The 25850-nt window shown below is 36.7% G+C and overlaps 2 protein-coding genes across 3 annotated transcripts in view; both read right to left on the reverse strand.

Annotated features, from left to right (window-relative positions):
• Nucleotides 1-25850, reverse strand: part of RABGAP1 (RAB GTPase activating protein 1) — a 150612-nt gene that overhangs the window by 59140 nt on the left and 65622 nt on the right. For both annotated transcript variants that reach the window (XM_082842511.1, XM_082842512.1), the window contains 2 exons: nucleotides 23353-23446; nucleotides 19300-19450 (listed from right to left, as the gene is read on the reverse strand). In XM_082842511.1, the coding sequence (XP_082698637.1) occupies nucleotides 19300-19450; nucleotides 23353-23446 (245 nt within the window). The remainder of the gene's footprint in view (nucleotides 1-19299; nucleotides 19451-23352; nucleotides 23447-25850) is intronic.
• GPR21 (G protein-coupled receptor 21) lies at nucleotides 7536-9035 on the reverse strand (the record flags this gene model as incomplete). Its single annotated transcript, XM_082842656.1, has 1 exon — nucleotides 7536-9035. The coding sequence occupies exon 1, from the start codon at nucleotides 8583-8585 to the stop codon at nucleotides 7536-7538; it is 1050 nt and encodes a 349-aa protein (XP_082698782.1). The 5' UTR covers nucleotides 8586-9035.

The raw sequence follows: 25850 nt of genomic DNA on the forward strand, positions 1-25850 counted from the left end.
TTTTATGGCATCCTTTTTTCCTTAATGGATGCAAAATCTTCTCTGAAAATATTAGTTACAAATACTGGGTTTTTTTTTTTGAAGTTTTCTTCTATGACTTGTTTCTGTTCCCTCTGATTTGTTTTGGGCTCTGTGCCTTCATAATACATTTTCTCAAGTCTATTCATAAGACTTTCTCTGGTTAACTGTTGATATTAAAAGATAAGGAACAAAAAACTAATTGGAAGCTCTATATGCACGGGTAGGATTCGCTGACTGATGGGCATCAACTTAACGTGACTGGGCAGGGACTGTCGGAACTGAGAGCCCTTAGATACTGGCCCCCAGACTAGACTCCTCTTATCTCCTGCTTAGAAGGTTTAAGGCTAAGAGCATTCTGGGAGTGTAGTGGGAAAGGGAAACTGATTATTTAATAAGCAGACTTTCTCTTGATACTCTTGTTTTCAACAAGGTGTCTCAGTCCCATTCTCAGCTATGCCTGGCATCCAGAAAGCCTGTGGTTCAAACTCCAAAGAGTAAGTCTCCCATCTTCTACTGGGATGGTGAAAAACCAGTGGTCTGCTAGGGCCAACTTGGGATGGGGATCAAGGTGGTGTACAGTGGAGGAGTGTGGGGGTGAGGGGGATGAGTGACGGTATCTAAACGTGCCTTCAATAAACTTTCTAACAATTCTTCAGTTTTCAGCTTCATACTACTCTCTGCCTGAGAGGCATATCAGAAGTCTAATTCCCACATATTTACTGGGTTTACTGGCAGATCCTCTCTGCCCCTCCCCCAAATTCAGCTTTGTCAATTCTGCTGAGTCAGTTACCACTTGTCCACTGGGTTTCCATAACCCCAAATTTTGTCAGCTTCATTCATCTGCCATCAGCTCTGCTCTTCTCTTTGTCCATATGTATTATACTTTTGTCATTCTTTATAGTGGAGTTAACAGAAATAAATATGCATACTAAATCTGCTATATTTAGTAGGAAGTCTGTCACATATTTTCCAAGCATGGGAGTTAGTTGATATATTGACAAAAGTTTCTTAATCTCTCTAAGCCTAAGTTTCCTCACCTGTAAAACAGAGTTATAAAAAAAATTTAAAAACTGCCTGATAGGTTTCCGTGAGAATTACGTGAGGTAAGAATGTAGGCTCTGAAGTCAGAAAGACCTGGGTTTGAATCCCAGATCTTCCACTTATTAACTGTTTGTCTCTGGCAACTCAATCTCAGTTTTCTCATCTTTTTAATGAGGTTAATAATAGTCACTAGCTCATAGAGCATCAGAAGGATTAAACAGGACAAAGTTTATAAAATTCTTCTGAAACATAACAAGCCTCAGTTAACATTTATATCATTGCCCATAATGCTTTCTACGCCTAAAATTACACACACAAGAACAAACACCTCATATCAGCCTATTTAAGTCTTATTCAGGACTTGGCTGAGTGAAGGCAAACTCCCACTCCTCTGCAAAAGCAACAAGATATAATAGGAATGGATGATAGATTAGGAAGTAGGAAGTCTGGGTATTATCATAAATGGCTGTGTGGCCACTGGACTGGTTTCCTGACTATAAAAAGAGAGAATCAGACCAAATGATCTCTAAGGTCTTCTACAGCTCAAATGTCCCTCCCTATCTCCTTTGTGGATGATCTGACTTTCAAAAATTTAATGTCTCTATTCTAATTACCTGACTGATACTGTTAATTATTATAGGTATTTTCATATATCTTGCTTTTCCAACTACACAGTATATATTCACTCCATGAAAACCAAGATGAGTTGCTTCCCCAAACTAACAAAGTAGTAAGGCCACCCTTTGAATACTACATCAGAAAACAATGTTTCATGGTAAAAGTGATATATAAAACCACCAAAAAGAGAGAGAATGAGTTAGCAAGCTTGTAAGACTGTTAAAACTCGCAAGGAATTTTACTAAAAGTAACAAAAGAAGTTAATTTAAAGAAATAATATGTCAATTAGAAGGTAGGTTGGTCAGTACTGGAAGCACAGATGATTTCAACTTTTATTAGGATCCCAATGACCAGGTTTTCTGATTTCAGAGATGGAACATCAGGCTCAGTCTTATACCAGTAAATTTTCACATTACAGAACCATATTCTGAGATTCCATCCTCACTAAGCAACATTCTGAATATGGTTTGGCTTCCCATGAAGATCTACCAATAGAGAAAGACTGCTCCCTATTGCCAGCAATGATTTCTTATTTTAAACTAATGAAGTGACATTATGATTTTATATACTGGCATAATGAACCCACCCAAGAAACAGACCCATGGTGTGCCAACTGTCCCACCAGTAGGCCTTGGTAAATTCCTCCTGATAAAGTCACTCTGTGAAGCTTTTTGAAAGACAGATCACAGAATTTTTCCATATGAAACATCTGAAAACTATAAAGTTCCATAAGAAAGGAATCATGTGATCCTTCTTTAAATCTCTGAGGCCAGCTAGCTATACTACCTGGCATCTAGTAGAGCTTGCTACATAAGCGCTTCCTGATTGCTTCTTAAACTTTTCCAAAAAGCCAGTTATTGCATAATACAATTTTCCATACCCTATAGCAGTATGATAAGCACTTCACTCTGAATACATGACCAACAGTGTGTTAAGAAAAGAAAGAAAGGGAAGATAGAGCTAGAAAAGTGGTAAAGACTGAAAGAAAAAGCAAAACCAAAGAATTAGAGCCATTTCTTTCACCAAGCTATCCTATTCTATTGCTCCTCTTTCATAGTGACTGATTTTTACAGCCTATCTTATCTGCAACTAGAGCCAAGATCTTACCCATGCTGTGAGAAATTGGCAGTTTGACAGCACTGCCTGAAGTTCCCTGGGTCGAGGCTACACAGTTTCCAGGAGTAAAGTTACCTAGCATATAAAGCACACACATTCCCACAGTAGTCTCTTGGTACTAAAAAGAGATATTTATTATATACAGTCTAGAATGGCTTTGATCAAATGAAAAACTGCTTATGGGCTTTGGACTACCCTTTGAACATCACTGCTCTATAATGACTAGAAGTAATAATAGTGACTAGAAGTAATAATTAGAAAGGCTCATTCATTAACTCCGTAAAACTTACTAAAACTTCTGCTCTAAGCCAGGTCCTATGTTAGATTTGGGGGTTAAAGGTATGAAGAGACATTGTCCCTGCCTTTAGAGACTTTGGAAACAAGTAAAGAGAGTAAATGTAACAGTTTTATGTTGAATTTAAAGTTACTGTTATTTTGGGATTGCTAAGTAGCATGGAATAGTCACCTAGCATTGACCTTCAAAGATCTTATGGGGGGGAGCGCCACATTATATGCAGCTTCCTTAGATGTAAAGCTATGGCAGATACAAATAACAGTAATCATTTTTATTTTCAAAACACTTTACATATTACAAAGTTCTCTTACATCCGTTATCTAATTCAATCCTCAAAGTAACCCTGTGAAGGATGAAAGGATTATTATAAATAGAAGAAATTAAGTGCTTAGAGAAGCGACCAGCCCTTACAAAACGAGTTAATTAGTAACAGAAACCTAGATTCGCAGTTCAAAGTTCATTTTACATATCATGATTCCGTTATCATCCAAATTTTGAAGAAAAGCCAAGTGACTCATTTACAGCCATAAGAAATGTCTAGAATATTCCTTGGGTCTGCAAAATACGTTAATAATATGTACATTTAATATAAAATATTTAGTAACCTGAAATGGAAAAATTATGCAAAAATCAACACAAATAATGACTTATGAAGACTTTAAAAAAAGTTTATAGTTCCATGATTCTCCCCCATCCTTAAACTTCCCCAAATTTCCTCATATAGCAAGAAATTCTGGTTTGCCAATAATTTATTTCACAAATCTTTTATGATTCAAAAACACAGTCAGTAAAATTCTTACAAAGCCATCAAAGGCAGATGTTTTAATCAAACCTGCAAAGCTGAGGAAACTCCCAGAAATCACTCTACCATCTGGGAACTTGTAACCCTGTTGCTTCATTTTCAAGTTCAAAGAGGTGAACAGTAAATGCATTTAATAGTACAAAAATTCAAGTTTTCCCAATCCTTAAAATACTGAGACCATTATTCAAGTAAAAAGGAAAAGCCACTATAAAAGGCTCAAAAACATATTTATCCAGCAATAAACCTTAAATAAAACTCTTTCCAAAATGGAATTTAGGGTTAAAGCCAACAGGTCCATGAAAAATTCAAATATCCATTCTGGTGAAAGATAATTCTTTCATTAAAGTGGAGCACTTGTCCTTTTGTAATTGCTTTTCCGCTCTAAGAGGAAAAAAACACACCTTCACTGAAATCATTATATAAAAACACAACTAATTACAAATATAACAATTACTATAGTCTTATTTTAAAATTTACTGTGAAATAATTTCAACACAGTCACCAAAAGCTTATGCTTCCTCTGATATCAGCCATATACTATATAAAGTTAAATGGGCTGTCTTGTCAAAGCCTAAGGTAACTGACTCTAAAAATATACTTTTTCTCATTCTGAACTAGTCAGATTGGTATTTAAATAAAACGTCATTAAATGTTGCACTAAATATGCAAGGATGAAAAGGTTACTTAAATACAAACTCTCCAAATGCACCACACAGAAACTGCCCCCAGCCACAGAAGATTGTATGATTGCATTCAAACACAACCCTTCTCCCCAGGATACACACACCACAAGAAAACAAAAATTTTAAAGCAGTACAGACAATGAAATATGAGAATAGAATTGATACCTGGAAGAAACGTTAGAGTTTATAAAGTCCAATGACTACAAGATAAACTGGAAAGACATCTGATATTAAGTATCAGCTGGGGAGGAATGCTTTATTTTTCTTTAAAGTTACTATATCTACTTAGTTCCTACTTTAGTTTTAGGCTGAGAGGTTCTAACGTGAAAAAAAAAACCAATAAAAAAAACCCTCTGGCATCTAAATTTGGTACTAGGGCAAAAATATAAAAATCTACTAACAAAAGCTCTTATTAAAAGAGTTGTTGCCTTCCAGTCATTGAAAGCTCAGCTTGATTAGCCATTTCCAGAAAATTAAACAGAGATTTCCTCATTTCCGTAACATTCCCACAAAATCTTTTCCAAAAACTTTTGTTTTCTCTAAAATGGAACCCTACTGCAAGAAAAAATTAAAAGGGCTCAGTACCCCCCCACACACAAAAAATCTACTGATTTAACATCAGTTTTCCATAAAAATTAATCTTCATGAGTCCCATATCTGAACTAAAAATTGACAAGCAAACTGTGCAAATCTGGACAGGTTACATTCTCTGATATATATGAAAAAAAGGGAATTTTGTTTTCTTAGATCTGTGCCACTTAAATAAAGGGGAATTGTATACAGCTTTTTTTCAGAATCTAACAGAAAAGGTTTTCTACTTCAAATGGCAACTTAACAAAGCCACTGCTAACATAACGTGCAATTCCAATATGAGTTCTAAATTTTGAAACAACTTAGAATCAAATTTTCTAATACTAAATATAAAGAGCAAGCAAGCTTTTGGGAAGAACTCAGAATCTGAAGTTTAAATGCTTATATTCATACTTGTTCTCTTAAAATAAAAATGTTTAAGTAGAATACATTTGAGGTTAAAATCCAATCAATCTCTAAAACCTAAAATCATAAGAATGCCATCTTTTATTTTAAAAGGGGGTAGGAGGTTTTCTAATATGATGATGGAAAACCAAAGCATATCTGCCCGTTTTATAAATATCTATCTCCTTCCCTGGACTCAAAAATCCACATTTCCCTTGGTTTTCTTCTATCTTCAATCTCACTGAACACCACTGTCACATTCAGATTACAACATCTAGCCAAAGGCAGAGATCACATACAAGTTCCCTGAAGACTTCTAAAACATTAAAACCAGTAGAAGAGCAGAGGAAATACTTTCATGCTTGGAGCTGCTGGGAAATCCTTCTCTCCTTTTAGAAAAATAAACCTCTCGCTCTAAACATAATTACTTTTAGGAACAAAACATCACTCTACATACAGATACACAGCACTCTCAATTAATAATTCTACAGATTTTGCTAGTACTTTGGCTTAAAAAAAAAAAAGCCTATTTAGGAAAGGAACAGTATTCCAAGGGTTTTTTTTTCCAGAAAGAGAATAGCAATAGAGAGAGAATCAGAATTTCTCCTTCTCTCATTCAAATATGGATTCCTTAACACTAACTGAAAGAATGCTTTTAAAAAGAATTAGTTACTACTTTATTAGATGATACCATTTAACCACAAAGAGACCATCTCAATCAACCCCTCCTATTTTAAAAATGAACTAGCTAAATGTACATTGTATTTTCTGACTCAGTTGCCTAGGACCTTTCTTCCTGATATTCTAGTATTTCAGAAAGTCTCTAGCTAAAAAGAGCAGAGAAGACTAAAGACACTTTTCAATGTATTTTCACCATTATAAAAATGGCAGCCATCAGCCTATCATTTAATTATTTTTCAGCTTATTTAAATGCATTTTGCTGTAAAAGAGAAATCTAACTCAACTCAAATATTCTCAATACACACATACACAAAGGCTTGGGCAAAAATACTACAACACAATCACTTGCAGTATACATATTTGTTTAGGTCTCAGTGAAGCATGGCATAAAATACAGCTTAGTTTTTCTATAAATTATATGATTTGACTGCACTTTTGCTTCATGGTTCAATGCAAAAATTTTATTATTTTTTTAAATTTATTTTTTAAGATTTTTTTTTTGATGTGGACCATTTTTTTTTTTAAGTCTTTACTGAATTTGTTACAATATTGCTTCTCTTTTATGTTTTTTGGTTTCTTGGCAATGAGACATGTGGGATATTAGCTCCTCAACCAGGGACTGAACCCACACCCCCTGCATCGGAAGGCAAAGTCTTAACCACTGAACCGCCAGGGAAGTCCCCCCAAATTTTAAATTAATGTTTAAGTTTTCACATTATTCACTGTATTGAGAATTCTCTCAAGAGAATAAGACATAAAACATTTGACTTTCTGAATGACAGTGTGGAAACCTGCAGGGTAGTTACACTTTGACAGATGTAAAGAAAATTTTAAAACCCTGTTAATTCATCACTGTATTTTAATATTTCCTGTTAAAAGAAATCAATTGTACATGAAGCTCAAACAGCTGGAAAGAACCCAGAAAAGCAACAAGAAAATGATGACTTTTAAAAATGCTGACGCTTTTCACACCCAGGTTCAGTCATGCCAGCTGGAGAGAGGTGTTAGATATGGCTTTATTCATTTTAAGTCTGAGAATTAAATACAGTCATTTCCATGACATTATGGAAATAGGAACGAAGAGCAATTTATCTTCATGGTCCTGATTCTTCTCATTCGAAAGCATTAAAAAAAATCATTTCTGCAAACTTAAAAGGTATTTTGGATGGATCATTTGTTAACTATTGCTTAGAGTCAAACTATTTTGTCCCATATTTCCCAGTGAACTAGAAATACAAAAAGATAAAAAGGAAACACACACACACACACACACACAACACAGTGACCCAATATCTGAACCACTTCAGACATGAAATCCATTAAGGGGGCCTTTGCTCCTAACTGTGTAAGGGTCCTTAGCTATCATCTGACTCGCACAAGAAGTACACATGGCCCCTGAGAGGCGCTTTAGTCCCCTTTGGAAGACACTGTTGGAAAGACTATAAATGACACAGTTGCAGAAACTATTACTAATAGCAAGCCAGGTGGTCAAGAAGGATGCGAAGCGGTTGCTGTGGCCAGTGGAGCTCTCCAGTAAGAAGTAGATGATGTATGGCAACCAGAGGATGTAAAATACACTAGTAATTCGGAACAGGACCATGGCATAGCGCTTATCAGGACAGGCCTGCACCTCCCCAGTCTCCCCACTCTGGCTGCTGAAGCGGGCTTGCCTTTCGCTGATTTCCTTTGTGTGCTGTTGGCAGATGCGGAAGATGTTGAAATAGGTGAAGCACACAATGAGGGCTGCTGGGGCATATAACATCATCACGATGAACAGGGTGAAGTAGGGGTCGGTGTGCCAGGACTCCGCACACCACTGAAACACATCTCCATGATATCCAGGTTTGCCCCAGTGGAAAAAGGAAGGCAGGAAGACCAGGGTGGAGTATAGCCAAATCAGGAAAATACACAGACGCAGTCTCCAGGGCGTAACCAGGGTATTATAGGTTAGAGGCTTAGTGATGGCAATATATCTATCGATGCTGATACAGGCCAGAGAGGCCATGGAGACACTCTTCAGAACTGATACTACAAAACCAAATACCTGGCAAGTCAAGGACTCCTCTACTGGAAGCGGGTAGTGGAGGAGTGATAAAGAAGGGACCAGGCAGCTTACCCCAACCAAGAGGTCAGCATATGCCATAGTCTGGATAAAATAACTTGTAGTATGGTGGTTCAACAAAGGTGCACAATGAAATACAAAAATCACAATAATGTTGCCAGAAATAATCAACACAGTTAGAAAGACAATAATTAATACTTCCAAAAGGCAAAAATTGACAGTTTCCAAATAGCCAAATGCCAAGAGGCAAAAAGGGTGGCTGCTCTGATTACCATCCAAGGTAGAGTTCATCTTGAGCTCAGGAGTGATCTCTCACTTCATGCTGCCGCTTGGCTGCTGCCAACAGTTCAAAGGAGCAGCTGCTGTCATTGCGGTCAGCTCTGTGTGTCTGTAATAATGCCCGAGGAGCCTTAGTCCCCAAGCTCCCGATGCTGCTGCTCTGATGCATTGCCTGCAGTGCAATTCCCCTTTAAATCCTTCTTGGAATAGGGAGAACCAGCAGCAGTTGTCTGGCCAGTCCGAGATGCGGCCATAGTACCAGGTTTACCATACACATAGCACCAGGGGAGTAAGGCAAACTCTGTACAATGTCTTCAGGCCAATGAGGGTACGGGGTAGGGGCAGAAGGGAAGGGAGGAAGATTAGGACTTCAGCAGGAGTTGTAATGAGTCTCCTCTGAACAGCTGATAGAAGAAAAGGAAAGAGCGTTTTACATTTTGCATCCAATGCCCTAATCAAGAACCTGGCTAGCTCGAGCTGGTATCACCCCTCCCACTCTATCCCACCCCACCCAGTACAACTATTCACGGCTACCCTCAGTAGCACCCCACATAATTGGTCCTTACTCTACAGGGGAGGCGCAGCAACAGCAAGCTTTCATGATCAACATAAAACAAAATCAATCGCAAGTCAGATCAATCTAACCCCATTTCCTTTCATTTGAGCTTTTCGGGGGAGAAGAGGAATCTGCTTATAGAATTTAATTACCATGAATAAAATTAGCCAAGATAACTTATTTTCTTCATTGATTCCAATGTAATATTTTGCCTCTTAGAAAAATTTCAACAGCATTGATCTGTCTAGCTCAATTTCAGAGTATTACCTGTAATTCAGCATGCTGCGATCCAAACAAAAGCCACAGAACACCTTAACAGAAAGCCTTGCAAAGCAGGAATGTGCCTCAGCCCCGTTTACTGCAGAAATGAGACACAGAGGGAGGGGATAAAGGAGTAGGAGGGGAAATAGGGAGAAGAGGGGCTTGGGAAAAGGAAGAGGCGGGGGAGGGGAAAGAAAACGCCTGTGTGCGCACACACTCCGGCATCTTTAGCAGCTCATTAGGATTCATTGCCAGAGAGGTGCTCCCTGATTTCCAGACTGCACAGTGGGGGAATAACTTAATATGCCTGCAGGGCAGTGTTTGAAGGCTGTTTCCTCGTCTGTCTGGAATCCCCCTCTTAGTAGATGAAGCAGAATTTAGACTGCTAGTAAGGAGAAGAGGTAGTAAGCAGGACAGACAGCAAGCCAGGAATTAGATTGAAACACACTGCCAGAGGGGTAATGGTGAGAGGAAATTCCTACTTTCTTGTAGCATTTCCCATAGAACAAAGAGCAATGTTAAAGAATGAAAGTGTGTTAACAGTGCGTGACAACTGAGGAATCATAATTCAGCACAAGAAGTTCTAGCTAGAAGGCTACATATTTAGATTAATTTTCTCTCATGATTCACTAAATATGGATCTATTTTAAGAAACGTGACCAAAACAACAAACAAACAAAAATTAGGTTTTCAAGAGAAAAAATAAAGAAAATCCCATCTACTCTGAATATTGCAGAAACAGCACACACAAAGAGGAATTACATTGTTCCTGTATTTGACACTATCCTATGGTTTTGAGATGCCATTACTTGCTTCTAGTTTGCTGAGAAGTGGTACACAAATATACAAACAAAAGATGGACAAGAAAATGCACCCACTTCCGCCCAGGTTTGAAAATTGCAGGAAGTTTCATGGTACAAACTAGCTTTGTATCTTAGAATATACAATCTTGTTTGTGCTTACTTAACACAAGGCAAATTAGGATTTTATTGTGGCTCTTCAGGTGATGTCATAAGTGATGACAATTTTCAGCTAATTGGGAGTGTCAAATTATGACAATTTTTAGTTAATTAGAAATGTGTATTTTTATTGTCTTTTCCTCCAGTGATTCAAATTCATAAGATTCACTTCTGGGCATTATCTATCACTTATTATTTAGTAAAAATGAGCTTTAAATGTTGATTTATTTAATTATTTTAGTTCAGCTGATGTGGGTGTATTTATATCGATGTCATTCCAAACCCAATTTAATTCCCCTCCCTCTCCCTCATCTCGCACATTCATTCAATCACCAAGTGCCAAGGATTCTTTCTACCTGTGAAATTTCTCTCAAGAAGTTACCTCTTTCTCTATCCCTTCTGCCACTGAAACAAACCAAGTGACAATTATCTCTTGCATGAATTGCTAACAGGTTTTGCTGCAATTTATCTTATTCCATTCTAACTCAATAATACAAATAATAACAATAACAAACCAAGTAACAATTATCTCTTGCCTGAATTACTAGGTTTTGCTGCAATTAATCTTACTCCATTCTAACTCAATGATAATATAAATAATAACAATAACTAAGTGGTTAATTTATACTTACCAGGGGCTATGAATTGTACTAAGTGTTTTCATGCATTATCTAAGCTATTCTAACTACTCTACAAATAAGATACTATTATTATCCCATTTTACACATAGGAAACAAAAGGTTTAATTGTAAATTGCCCAATGTCAATGGCCTGAATACAAAACTAAGATTTGAATCAAGATAATCTACCTTTAGATGGACACACTAAATCACTTTGCATACTGCCTTCCAAACCTGAATATATGATTTGCCTACTTAAAATGACTTCCTATTGCCTGAGATATTAAATATGCCTTATTTAAGCTTTCTAAGATCTGGCTCCTACCTACCTTCTCTGACTTTACCAACTTTCACACTCTGAAACTGCCAAGCTCTTTATCACCCTTGAGAACATGCTTTTCCCCTTGACTTTTAACATCACACATGCCATGCACACATGCCCCCCTCTCCTACCACCACAATCCCCCTCCCTGGATAATTCTGAACAAGAGAACTTTTTGAACCCTTAGATGAGAAGTCCTTGTCATTTGCTGCACAACAATATGTATCTTCTTTTCTATAACCCTCATGCAACTTTATTCCAAATGGTTAGTTAATTGCCTATTTCCCTCATTAGACTGTAGATTCCCCCAAACCAGAGAACAGGTATATTTTATTCATGGGCATAACCATAAGACCTTAACACACGGCCGGCACAAAGCAGGCTTTCAAAGGTATTTCTGATTGACTAAACAACAAATGCCTAATAAAACAACAGGCATTTGTTTTTGGATGGGAAGACCTTTCAAGTAAAATCCTAGTATGGTAACAGTTTAATTCACCCATAATTATTAGGTTGATGCATGTGAAATTGCCTATTTGTAAATCAAACACTGTCAGATACCAGCAAATTTAATATGACCAAACCTAATTATGTTTTTATAGTCTTATAATTCAGAAAGAACTTGAAAACTGCCTGGACAGGTATGACTTACAGAAACTCATCAGAGGGTACATGAATTTACAAAGATGGGATATAGGGACTTAAAAATTATTTTCACAAATAACAATTTAAAGGAATAGTATCTCAGTCCATTAGAAATGCTATAACAAAAATACCATAGACTGAATTGCCTATAAACAATAAATTTATTTCTCATAGTCCCGGAGACTGGGAAGCCCAAGATCAAGGTGTTGGCAATTTGGTGTCTGGTGAGAATCCACAGTCATCTTACACTGTGTCCTCACATGGCAGAAGGGGCAAGGGAGCTTTCTATGGTCTTTTTTTATAAGGATACTAAACCCATTCATGAGGGCTCTACACCCTTGAGAGGTCCCTTGAATCTTGAATCTCCTCTCAAAGGCCCCACCTCCAAACACCATCACATTGTTGGGGGTGGGGGTGGTGTTAGGGTTTCAACATATGAATTTTGGGGAGCCAAGAACATTCAGTCTATAGCTGACCTACTATGGCAACTGCTATAGTGGAGCAGACAATAAAGTTCTGAAAGTCCACTGGCAATTGTTTTCTTACAGAATCAGACAGCAAGAGTACTGAGTTGTGAAACAGTAGAATCACAGGCTATTTTGGGGGCAGGACTCAAACATTCCATTTAATTTTTCCAGAATGTTAAAGCTTAAAGGAAACTTAAAGGAAGCTCAACCATTTACTTCAGCAACCTCATTTCAGCAGAGAAAAGGAAATAGTCAGAACCTCATCTGAGTTCATGTAAGCCAGTGGCAGAGTTGAAACTAGTACCCAGACACTTCCTAACTTCATGGCCAGTGATCTTTTTGCTAACTTGATCCCCTTTTTGTTTAGTATCCACAGGAGGTTCTTATGATTAAATATTATTGAATCCTTGACTATTACCAAATCAACCAGGAAGAGATTTTTAATTAAAATGAAGTTATAATTAGATATTTAAATTATTTTTCCAGACTGGTAAAATGTGGCTGGGCCTCCAGGGCTTCCCTTGGACAATCAGAAATGTAAATATCGATTATGTGGCTCTGGATAAAAACTTGAAATTGATGGCAAAAGACTGTTACCACTGAGGTTTGCCACTAAAATCACTAGCGAAAACAATGCAAATAGGTTTCAGAAAACACAAGGCTGACTGGATGGAAGGAAAGAGAAACATCAGAACACGCTGCTATTTCATTATTCTTTTATTTATTAAAAGAATCTGTTAAGGAAGCCATTCTGATGTAAATTTTTGGTACTAAGCAAAATAAATAGTCACTGATATAAAAGGTGAAAAATAACCAAAAGAAAGAAGGACCAGAGGATGATTCTGGAAGCTGGAGACCAGAAAGCACCCTCTTTTCCCTCCATTCTCAACTCCAATTTACTTGATTTACCAGACCCAAATAGCTATAGGTCTTACAGCTGGGAGTAAGAGAGCCCGTAAGAGTCCCTGTGGATTACTTAGGGCTTCTTTCCCCTGTGCCTGACAAGTTCTAACTAGAGACTAGGGTTGAGGAACCCTCTGTCAAAGACCAGAAAGAACAGAAAACTAAAAATCCAGGAGTATTTGGTCTGCAGAAATTTATTCCATGAAGCCAAGGGTAGTTCAATATCAAGAAGCCTATCATATGTTGATAACGCATCTACTCCAAGAACAAGTTAAAGAAAATCATATTCACTATTAAGTGCTGAAAAAGTCCTTCATAAAATTTCAGTAGACATTCCTAATAAAAAAAATCAAAGCCTGAGATAGAATAAAATCACTTAAATAAAATAAAAAGTATTACCAAAAAACCCCCACAACTGAATAGCATGCTTTCCAGAAGTCTGAATCACTAAGACCATTTTAATTAAAATCAGGAACTCAATAGGGATGCTATCACCACCATCATTAAACACTGTCTTAAAGCTTCTATCAAATATAAAAACAAGAAAATTTAGTAGCCTGCATAAACAGTGAAAAAAGAAGTGAAACTGTTTTTGCTGCTATTATCATATACCAGAAAATCTTAAAAGATGCTAGTATAAAATTAGGAGGATTAATCAAAATATCAAGAGGTAGATGGATAGAGAATTAGAAAAAATTAATGTCTATTCTCTGTTGTAGCAATTAGCTACTTAGAAATGGAAATCAGAAAAAAGAATATTCCATTTGCTATAGCGACAACACTCTAAGATAATTCTTAGGAATAAATTTAACAAAAGAGGAACAAGACATATATGAAGGCAACTCTGAAGTCTTCCAACAGACATAAGACCTTGACAAGTGGAAAGGCATACCATATTCTCAGATGTAAAGATATTATAACAATGTATCTTATAACCTAAATTAATATGTGAATTAAATGTAATTCAAACTAGAATCCTTATATAACTTTTCAGGATAATGGTGAGACTGGAGAAAATGACTTTAAAGTTTATATGGAAGATTAAATATGCAAAAATAGATAAGAAAAATATGAAACAGGAAACAGTGAAAAAAAGACTTGCTTTACTGGATATTAGAACATAACTCAGAGCCTCTTTAACCAAAACAGTATTGGTATAGGAATACACAAAAATAAATAAATAGAACAAGCTAGAAATCAATCCCAGCATATATGAGAATTTAAGATATAACAAACGTGGCAGTTCTACTCAGTAGGAAAATAGAAGTAGCACAACTGGTTATCCATCTGGGAGAAAGTAAAATTGGACTGCTATCATATGCCATGTACAAAAATAAATTCCAGATGGATTAAAGACATAAAAATATAACACGTACAATAAAAATCACAAGGAAACGTTGGAAAGTATATTTCCAAAATCTAGAGGTAGGAGAGACCTTAACCAAGATGCAATTTTCTACATAAAACATAAAAATTGAAAGTGTTTCATATGGCATGAAACCATAAAGTTAATATAAATCTAAAATTCTAGAAAGATATTTATAATGAAGCTACAAAGAATATAATTATATAAAGTACTTAGAAACTGACATCTTAAAGTTAATAGAAAAATATACAAAGAATATAAAGAGATGGAAGAGCAAATCGCTCAAATTTATTTGTAGTCAGGGAACTGCAAACTAAAGACATACTGGCATCACTTACATCCACTGACAGCAAAACTTACACTGATAACTAATACTGTTTGGGATATGTGTTAATAGGTACGTTCCTACATTGCTGGTGGAACTGTGAACTGTCATATATGGCCTTTCACAGAGGCAATCTGGACATAAGTAAATTAAATACAAAAATTAAATAACAAGTTTAAAAAACATATTACCCTTTGATCCAACAATCACACTACTGAGACTATTCAATAAAAGTCAAAGATTTAGAACATGTGTAAGATTGTTTAGTAAACACTATTTAGAGGCTAAAAACTTGAAAAAAAATAAATGCCTACCAATAGAAGAATAACTGAATAAAAGATTGCACTGTCTTAGTCTGCCTGGGTTTCTATAACAAAACACCACAGACTGGATGGCTTATAAACAGCAGAATTTTATTGCTCACAATTCTGGAGGCTAGTAGTCTAAGATCAGAGTGCCACACAGCTGGGCTCTGGTGAAGGCCCTCTTCTGGGCTACACACTGCCGACTTCTAGTTGTATCCTCACATTGTGGAAGGTGGGGAGGATCTTTCCCGAGACTCTTTTATAATGGTGCTAACCCAAGCATGAGGGTTCTGCCCTCATGGCCTAATCACCTCCCTATCACCTTGGTATAGTGGTTAGGTTTCAACATGAAATTTAAGGGACACAGTCAGACCATAGCACCTGTTATCAATATACACAAGAGGGCTTCCCTGGTGGCGCAGTGGTTGAGAGTCCACCTGCTGATGCAGGGGAAGCGGGTTCGTGCCCCGGTCCGGGAAGATCCCACATGCCGCGGAGCAGCTGGGCCCCTGAGCCATGGCCGCTGAGCCTGCGCATCCGGAGCCTGTGCTCCGCAACGGGAGAGGCCACAACAGTGAGAGGCCCACGTACCGCAAAAAACAAAAACAAAACAAAAAACAACACAAGAATGTTCACAGCAGCTTTATAAAAGCTAAAACAGGGAGAAATTTAAAAAGCCACAAACATCTATAATAGCAGAACAGATTTTTTTAAAGTGTGATTTAAATATTCATACAATGGAATATTCTCAGCAATTAAAAAAACGAAAACAAATATAAAACAAACTACTGATACACTCCCAAAATGGATGACCAAAAGAAGTCAAATACAAATGAGTACATGCTGCATGACTGTATGACTGTTTGTAAATAAAGTTCAAGAACAATCAAAGCTAATCTAGGGAAAGATTACAGTAAGTCCCCTACATATGACGAGTTCTGTTCCGAGAGCACTTTTGTAAGTCCAGTCTGTTCCCAAGTCCAACAAAGTTAGCCTAGGTACCCAACTAAAACAACTGGCTATACAGTACTGTGCTGTAATAGGTTTATAATACTTTTCACACAAACAATACATAAAAAAACAAATAAAAACAAAAAATAAAACATTTTAAACCTTATAGTACAGTACCTTGAAAAGTACAGTAGTATCAGCTACGTCACCACTGCTTTCATGCTGGCTTCTGGACATCCTGGGCTTGAAATAAAGATTCTGTACTACTGTACTCTATACAGTACTGTACAGTAAAGAACACAAAAGCACAACCACTTGTACATGATGCACCACGTGACAATGTACGCCAGATACGTGAACTAACTTACATGATTGGACACGCAAACGTGTTTGCATCTTTGAAAGTTCGCAACTTGAAGGTTCGTATGTAGGGGACTTACTGTATTGGTTTTTCAGGGGTGGTGTAGGAGTGGTTATGACTAGAAAGGGACAATAATAACTTTCTGGGGTGATGGATATATTCTTCCTTTTGGTAATGATCAGAGCAGTGTATTCATATGTAATGGAGCCGTACACTTTAAAGTTGTGTATTTTAGCCTATGTAAATTACAGCTTGCTGTAAAAAAAAATTTTTTTAAATTTAAAGTAGTTTCTCCCCTCAAAAAAATTCAGAGCAAATTTTTAAAATGGCAATTATAATAATAACTACCAGGTTCCTATTCGAGAAACAGGTATCACCATTTTCATGGAACCAGAAAAATAGAGTACTTCATGTCTTCCTTTTTTTTTTTTGCAGTACACAGGCCTCTCACTGTTGTGGTCTCTCCTGCTACAGAGCACAGGCTCTGGATGTGCAGGCTCAGTGGCCATGGCTCACAGGCCCAGCCGCTCCGCGGCATGTGGGATCTTCCCGGACCGGGGCACAAACCCGCATCCCCTGCATCGGCAGGCGGACTCCCAACCACTGCGCCACCAGGGAAGCCCAAATACTTCATGTCTTTAAATTATCTCTATGAGTAGCCACACCAAAAATATTTAAGAAATAATTTTTGGCCAAACATTTCAAAGGACTTCAAAATGTTATAATTATATATCCAAAATAGGATTTGCCAATAAAAGAAAAAAATCAACTAAGTGTACTTTTGCTAGCCATACATGTTGCATAACCTTGTTCTTCCATGTCTCTAATGGTACTATGAGTACAACGCTCTGCCATTCTTCCATGCCTAGGGAGGTCTTTTCTGGAACCCATCTTAAACATCATATTCCTGATAAAGACTCTCCTATTCCCCCAGGCTGAATTAATCACTCCTTTTGATGGTTCCCACTGTGCTTTTCCAGACTATCACATGATTTATGTTAATTGCTTTTGTGTTTGACCTCCTAGCTCCAGCACTGTGGTTGTAATAGGCACTCAATATAGCTGGTTAAACAATAACATCAACATAATGAAGGGAAACAGAATATTAGTTCCTGAAGGAAAATACATCTGTCTGGAAACAAGATGATGAATAGAAACACTAATATTTTGAGCAAATAAAAGTCATTTTTCTCCACTTAGAGGGTGGGATAGGGAGGGTGGGAGGGAGATGCAAGAAGGAGGAGATATGGGGATATATGTATATGTACAGCTGATTCACTTTGTTATAAAGCAGAAACTAACACACCATTGTAAAGCAATTATACTCTAATAAAGGTGTTAAAAAAAAAGTCATATTTCTGCTGAGGAAAGATCTGATTTCATGTTCAAATGTTGTCCTTACCTATAAGGTTTTTTTTTTAATTATAGTTTTATAGAGATACTATTCACCTCATAACGTTTTAATATATTTTTAAAAGAAGTCCCACCTTTTGTCACATTGAAAATTTTTCATATATTACTGGGGGTTCTGAGAAATTCATTCATAATTCAGGTTTGGGATTTGCATATCATTGGAGAAACTGCTTCCTAAAGATAAAAACTTGAAGAATTTTAGAAAACAAAAACAAAACTTATAACCAGTACCATGGGTCCTGCAAAAGGCACAAAGCACAGCCTGACCTTGCAAAAAATTAGTTTAAATTCTTGTATACTTGTACAAGGAAAAATTTCGTTGCTTCACTTGCAAAACCTTGAGCAATTCATGAACTTGAGAAGGGGATACTATAAAAAATAGAATTCTTCACTTTAGAGGAATGAACTAAAAGGGAATATGGTTTACGATATAAGAACCACGTTCTTCCAATTGTAAAAACTAGGACTAGGCCTTATCTACAAAGAGCACATTTCTTTGAAGTGTGAAAAGGATTAAAATAAACAAAGGGGGCTTCCCTGGTGGCGCAGTTGTTGAGAGTCCGCCTGCCGATGCAGGGGACACGGGTTCGTGCCCCAGTCTGGGAAGATCCCACATGCCGCGGAGCGGATGGGCCCGTGAGCCATGGCCGCTGGGCCTGCGCGTCTGGAGCCTGTGCTCCGCAACGTGAGAGGCCCGCGTACTGCAAAAATATAAATAAAGAAAGAAAGAAAATAAAGAAAGGAGGGCTTCCCTGGTGGTGCAGTGGTTGAGAGTCCGCCTGCCGATGCAGGGGACGCGGGTAATGCCCCAGTCCGGGAAGATCCCACATGCCGCGGAGCGGCTGGGCCTGTGAGCCATGGCCGCTGAGCCTGCGTGTCCGGAGCCTGTGCTCCACAGAGGGAGAGGCCACAACAGTGAGACGCCCGTGTACCGCAAAATAAATAAATAAATACATAAACAAACAAACGAAAGTCTTTACACATGGCACAGCACAACTGACCTGACTAAGAATGAAATTATGGTCAAAAGAGATTCATACACAAAGGGTAGAGGCCATCTTTTGCCTCTGAGGTGAAAAGGAAGGAAGAAAACCTATGCCTTCTCCTTTGTGCCAACACTAGAAATATCTCTGGGACAGAAGTATGAAAGTTCTACTCTTACATCAGATAAACGAATTATATAAAATTCTTAGAAATCAAATAGCCACAATGATCTTTTTGTAATAAATTTCTAAAAGGACTAATGCTGAAGCTGAATTATCATCCCCTTACCTTTGTGATGAGAATTCGGTACTTTTCTACCAGGTGGTCATTGTTGTGACAACCTGCTAGCAGCTGCCAGACTTCTCCTCGAAGAGCTTCAGGAACACCGCTTCTTACTAAGGATGACAACTGCTTTGGCCTCACACTCAAGTTAAGATGCCTAAAAATAAAGCCATAATCCATAAGTGCATTAAAGACAGCTTCTCTAAAAGAGTGTTATTTTATGAAAGCTAAACTAAATGATATACAAAGACTTAATAAAGGTAATATATTTTTAAAAAAAGTCATTGAACTAGATGTGGCCAATGTAACTGTAAAAGATTGAGTGGAGGAAAGAATTCTGAAGTCAGACTGCTTCTTAAAGTATCTTTAAATTATTACTCTACTTTTTTTGATAAAAAGCAAAACTGGAAACCACAGCTTTATGGTTGTAGTTTGTATAAGAAAAACAAAGCAAAATTCCAATCATTTGACACATAGCCAAAGATAAGAGCTCGACTCTGCATGAAAATTGATAAGCAAACTGTGTATTTTTACATTTTACATTTAAATATATATTTGTTCCAAGTGAGAATAAATATAAAGATATATGATTTCAGCAGTTTTTATGACACCTTACTTCCAGTAACTTTTTTGAATAACTATGGTGGATAAGAAAGTTTCTACTGTACTATTTTAACATCAAAACAAGTCATTAAAGTCTTTGAGCTTCATTTATCTCATCTACAAAATGGGGGAAATAAAACAACTTTTTTGCAGGGTCGTGCTGTGTGGCATGTGGGATCTCAGCTCCAAGACAAGGGATCAAACCCATGCCCCCACTGCAGTGGAAGCACAGAGTCCTAACCACTAGACCGCCAGGGAATTCCCTAAAATACTTTTTTTGGGGGGGAAATAAAACATCTTGAGGGATTTCTCAGTTGGCGCAGTGGTTAAGACTCTGAGCTCCCAAGGCAGGGGGCCAAGGTTCCATCGCTAGTCAGGGAACTAGATCCCACATGCATGCCGCAACTAAGAGTTCACATGCCACAACTAAGGAGCCTGAGAGCCGCAACTAAGACGCGGTGCAACCAAATAAATAAACAAACAATAAATAAAGGAAACACAGCATTAAATTATAAAAAAAAATCTTGAAATGTTGGTATTAGTTTACAAAGTGCTTTTGCACATAATTTTATTTGCTGCTTACAACCACCATCTGAGGTATGTGACAGTATCTCCAGTTCTACAGATGCAGAAAGAAGTTCAGGGAAGTTGATTACAAGACTGAGGTAGCCTCAAACTCTAAGACTAATGAATGCACTATATGTTACATAATAGCTGCTTTGTGATTTGAAAGCCACCATTACTGACACATAAAGCAGGATCCTGACACAGAGGAATTCTTGTGACTATCAGATTTAAACAGAAGTTACTGGTACAAAATGACCACTATCAAAATACAAAAAGGTCTGAGACTTTTCTCAAAATTCTCCCAGAATACTAGCACAATAATGCACAGTACATTTAAAAATGGTTAATTCTGTGATGCTAGCACCCTAATATAAGAGCTATAGATAGTTCAGTATAGTTTTGGCTTTGCTTAGGAAAAAAAACTATATAAAAGTTGAACAGGTGGGAGCAGAAAGGACAAAAGTAGTCCTATTACCTAATTCAAGGATTGGTACACTTTGGCCTGTGGGACAAATCTGGCTCACCATGTGTTTCTGTAAATCAACTCTTATTGAAACAGCCATTTTTATTTCTTTACGTGCTGTCTATGGCTGCTTTCACACTGCAACAGCAGAGTTGAGTAGTTGCAATAGAGACTATTGACCACAAAGCCTAAAACATTTATACTTGGCTCTTTACAAAAAAAATAAACCTAACCCCCAGGATTATTTGATAACCCTAGCTTGATTTATATTGATAAAATTATTTTCAGAATAATTTTATGTCACTTATAATAATAACTAGCTAACTCAGCATACTATTTTATTACTGACATTAGTTCTCTTATTGACTAAAATTCATATCAAAAGGAACTTGGAGAATTAGAGCGCAAAGGTATATTTATTACAATTACTGCCACTAAAATCTAATGTAGAGTTAAATAAACCAGCTTTGGGACCAGACTTGACTGTGTTAAAAATTCTGGGTGCTGTTTACTAACTAGAATTGCTGACTTAATCTCTAAGCCAGTTTCCTCATCTATAAAAATGGATACTATTTTATAAGGTTGTTATAGTTGAAATAGAGCACATAACTTAGCACAGCACCGGATACGTGATAAATCTATTACTTCTTACTATGATTACTACCATTACAACATCTATTATTTTTAATCTAGAATAATCCTGAGTGGTGGTTCTACAGACCTGTATTTTGTAAATGAAGAAACAGACTCAAAAGAGTTAAGTGACCTGCCCAACATCATACAGCTTAGAAATAGGAGAGGTAGGATTTGAAGCCAGGTCTACCAGGCTCTAAAACTCCATGATACTGTGGATGGTTCCTATTACAGAACACATATAATAATGATGAAAAAAAATAATGACAAAATGAATTGAAGAAGAGAAACTGTATTATTATTTCTAAAGACATGACTGAAACCAGCAAAAACAGTTTTAAACACCCTGAAAGACAGTTGAGACAGATGGAAACTTAGTTAATATATTTGAAGGAGTAAGATAAGGATATCATTTAATCAAATGAATAACAAAATGAATAAACAAAGCTTGATAAAACAAACTCCAAGCAACTGTATAAAATGCTGGTGAGTTCATTTTATAAAACTTAGATGCTATATATAAATGATTTTAAATACGCTATTATATAACCATGTCAAGACTCAATTACATTTCTATTTTAGAGCAGAAACCTTTTTATACAGATGAAATTCCTGCCAGCAGCAGTCCAAACACTCCAAAATCACTGAACTGAAAATATATTGTGATGAGAGCATCAGCAGGTTTGTCTCCTGATTGCTACAGGAATATCAAAAATAAATGAAAACTATTCCCCTGGGGGGCTTTTGCAGAGTTCATTTATTAAAACCACTTGTGTAAAGACAAACCATGCTTTGGTTTGCATCCTCCTCCTGTACACATTTGACATTTCCCAATGTGGAGAGTATTTTACCAGAAGTGTAAAGCACTGTGAGAGTGCTAGAAGCAGATGATGCCCATTTGTAGTCCCATCCCTTAAGGGCATGAAGTTTTTTTTTTAATGCTGAGACAGTTTTACTAAGAATAGAGTGAAGGTTTCAACAGTTAAAACTTCCGAGAAAAATCAGACTCCAAAATAACAGGTCCATGGGGAGCTAACGGACAACCCTAATAACCAGAAAGTCAGAAATAGAAAACTACTCAGATCACTTTCAAGTTCAGCTCTTTTCAGCATATACAGGCATCCTACTCAATGGGGAAAGGAAACGACATAAATGTCTCACCAACTTGATTTACCAGATTGTCTCTGATACCATTAATAAATACCTGAAGGTAGTGTACTCTCTTTAGACAGCCTAGAGGATAGTGTTTAATTTTGTTGTCAAACCATCTTTTGAGCTGATGAGGAATTCCTGAATTTTACAAGTGTTAGTAGGAAAAGTAATTGGTAGAGCAATTAATATATACCATGTTTATAACATGCTGCTCTGTCAGTTGAGGCATATAACACAGATAAGGAAAAATCCCACCTGGAGTCTCTTACCATGGCTCTATGCACTGTGTGAGCATCTTCTAAACCTGATTATTGTTTATAGTCTTAACAACGGTGTATTATCTTAACCAGTCAGTGGTTCCTAACCACTTTAATACAAATGACTTCTTTTCTTGTTTATTCTCCCCATGCTTTCCATGTTTGAATAAATATTTTCTGCAACAATGTGAATTTATTAGGTTTCTGATATTTTGAAAGTTGATCTCAGATCTTCACTACTACCCTTATAAACCTCTAAAAACAGATGAACCTCATACTTAGGTTTTTATTATTGGCTCCAAAATTCAATAATGTTAGGTAAAATTCCATACCCATAAAATAAGAATTATAGGTGAAAAGGAGAACTATTCTATTACAACTTACCATTTAGACAGCAGTTCTCCCCATGTTTCAAGAATTTTCTCTGCACATTCTTTGGATACATCACCAGATCCACTCAAGAGAGGTTCATCGTTATCTTTAATAAACAAAACACACAAAAAAGGATAACAGAGGTGGCTATGCTAGCCAGAAGAATGACCTGGAAACATAACAGTCAAATTTGAAAGATTTTACTGGGAACAAAGTATCATAATTTCTCTCTTTCAGTGTATAGTTATAAGTACGAGGAAAATAAAAATGGTCCCAGGTGGAATGTTGTTGTAATCTCTTTAATTCTCTTTTGCTTTTCATATAGGTCTATATTATGTCAACTGCAGAAAAGAGCCATATAATTATAAAATGATAGGACTCAAAATATGAGTATGTTCTCTCACCTATTCCAAAGCAAACAGCTTTATACATGAAAATATATCGCAGTCTTATGTATAACAGTTAAAATTACAAACCACCTAAGCATAAGCTACAAAAATAAGAAAGCAGAGAATGTCAGAATAAATTATGATACATGTTTACAATGTAAATTTGTGTTGACACTTGTTTACATAATGATCTGGCAAAATACCACAAAAAATAAACATAAGAGCTAAATCTTCATTATAATCTATGTTAAAAAACAGAAAATAGTCTGGAACGAACTATACCAAGACATTAACACTGAGTGATGGAGTTATGATTCTTTTTCCTCCTTTATGTTTTTATGACTTTCTAAATTTTCTACAATGACATAATTTATAATAGAAAGCACAAAAATATTTAAAAAAGGACCAAAATGAATCATTTCAAACTTAGTTCAAATAATTAGGAAATGTAAATGTGAATATGAAGTGAAAGATTATAAGACATAAAGACAGTGAAAAAAGTGGCAATGATAAAGGCATCTGAGACAAATTGAAAAGTGTAATGAAATTGGAGGGAAAATATGAACTAAGACTTACTTAATAATCTTCTTTTGTTGGACACTTGGTGAGTTTTCAACTTTTTACTACAAATAATATCAGGATGAACATATCTCATTGCTTTTATTGGGTATATGCCCAGAAGAGAACTCCCTGGGTTAAAAAATGCATGCTTTTAAGGATTTTGAAACTTACTGACAAACTGCCTTCCAAAATGGTTTTACCAATTGATATTTGCACTAGTTGGGTACAACAGTACTTGTTTCCATGTGTCCTCAACCAATGCTGTATCTAGATTTTTTGGTTTAACCTGCCTTAAAAAGTTTTGATCTTTACAGCTCTGATGATTACATCATGAATTGGCATCCGTTTAGAGATGGCATATCTGAGAGCACTGATTTTAAAGGCTCAGAAATCCAGGATACTTATTATTAAACTTATTTACATTATAATGCCTTGAACATTATCAGCAGTTTTCATAGTGAGTTACGGAAGAGGACAGACTGAATATAAGTGAGACCTCTGCAGATAGATAAGGAAAAGAGAAAGGCTCCAGTGCACTAAGACAAACTTCCCCTGCTTCATTTTTTTGCCAGAATTGGCCCTACTTTCTAAATACCTCAAGTAACTACTCATTAAAAATGTCAATATAACACAACGTCTTTGGGGGACGACAGCTACTAAAAAATGTACTAAAATTTACAAGAGATAATTCCTTTAAAGAGATTAGGAAGACCTATCTTACAAAATTCTCTTTTACTGTCTGGATGTGTTCAGAATGTTTTCTGAACACCTCTCATTTATAACTGCTGGCTTCCAGCCCTGTGAGCACAAATGTCCTATGGATAAGGAGCCTCTTTAGAGGATTACAGCCATTTCTTTCCATGGAGCAAACATCACAACAGGACCAGTTTCCCTTGTTTGTATACTCGGTTAGAGAGAATTACCAGATGGCATGGCTGAAGTCTTCTTCAGTCCCAGTTCTCCTGTCATTAACTTTTCACTATGGAAATGGACCCCAGGAGGGTTACTCATCCTGCCAATATTTACTGAGCATCTATTATATACCAGGAATTGGGTTACACACCAGGGAAATAATGTGGGGCTGAAAAGGACACACTCTCTTCCTTTACAGAGCTTGTGTTCTAGTGTTCCCTGATTCTCCCATGGACTGCTGACTGCTGTTAGTCCTTACCTCTCCCCAGTTAAGAGCTGTCAGTACAGGCCTTCTGAACCCCCTCAATTATATTAAAAATCCATGCCTGCTAGAGATTAGAACTACATCTCAATCCTGATGTTATCTATTAGTTGGGCCCAAATTTCTTTGTAACTGGTAGATATCGTTTAACATCTATAGTATGGAGATTTGAACAGTCTCTGGTTTCATAATAAATAGAGTGCCTTTCTCAATTTTTGGTGTTTTTTTTTAATTGCTGAGTTTAAGGGGAGGAAAGTTCTATAAACTTTTATTTGCTCTGCATCTTAAGCAGTGTTGACCTAGAAGGGAAACTGAAAGTCTCCAGAACCAGTTATACAGTAGACAATCTCAAACAGTGGGAACAATTTCACCTTTCCCAGCCTTAA

This window comes from Leucopleurus acutus, assembly GCF_964270905.1.
Source record: "Leucopleurus acutus genome assembly, chromosome: 7".
NCBI lineage: Eukaryota > Metazoa > Chordata > Mammalia > Artiodactyla > Delphinidae > Leucopleurus > Leucopleurus acutus.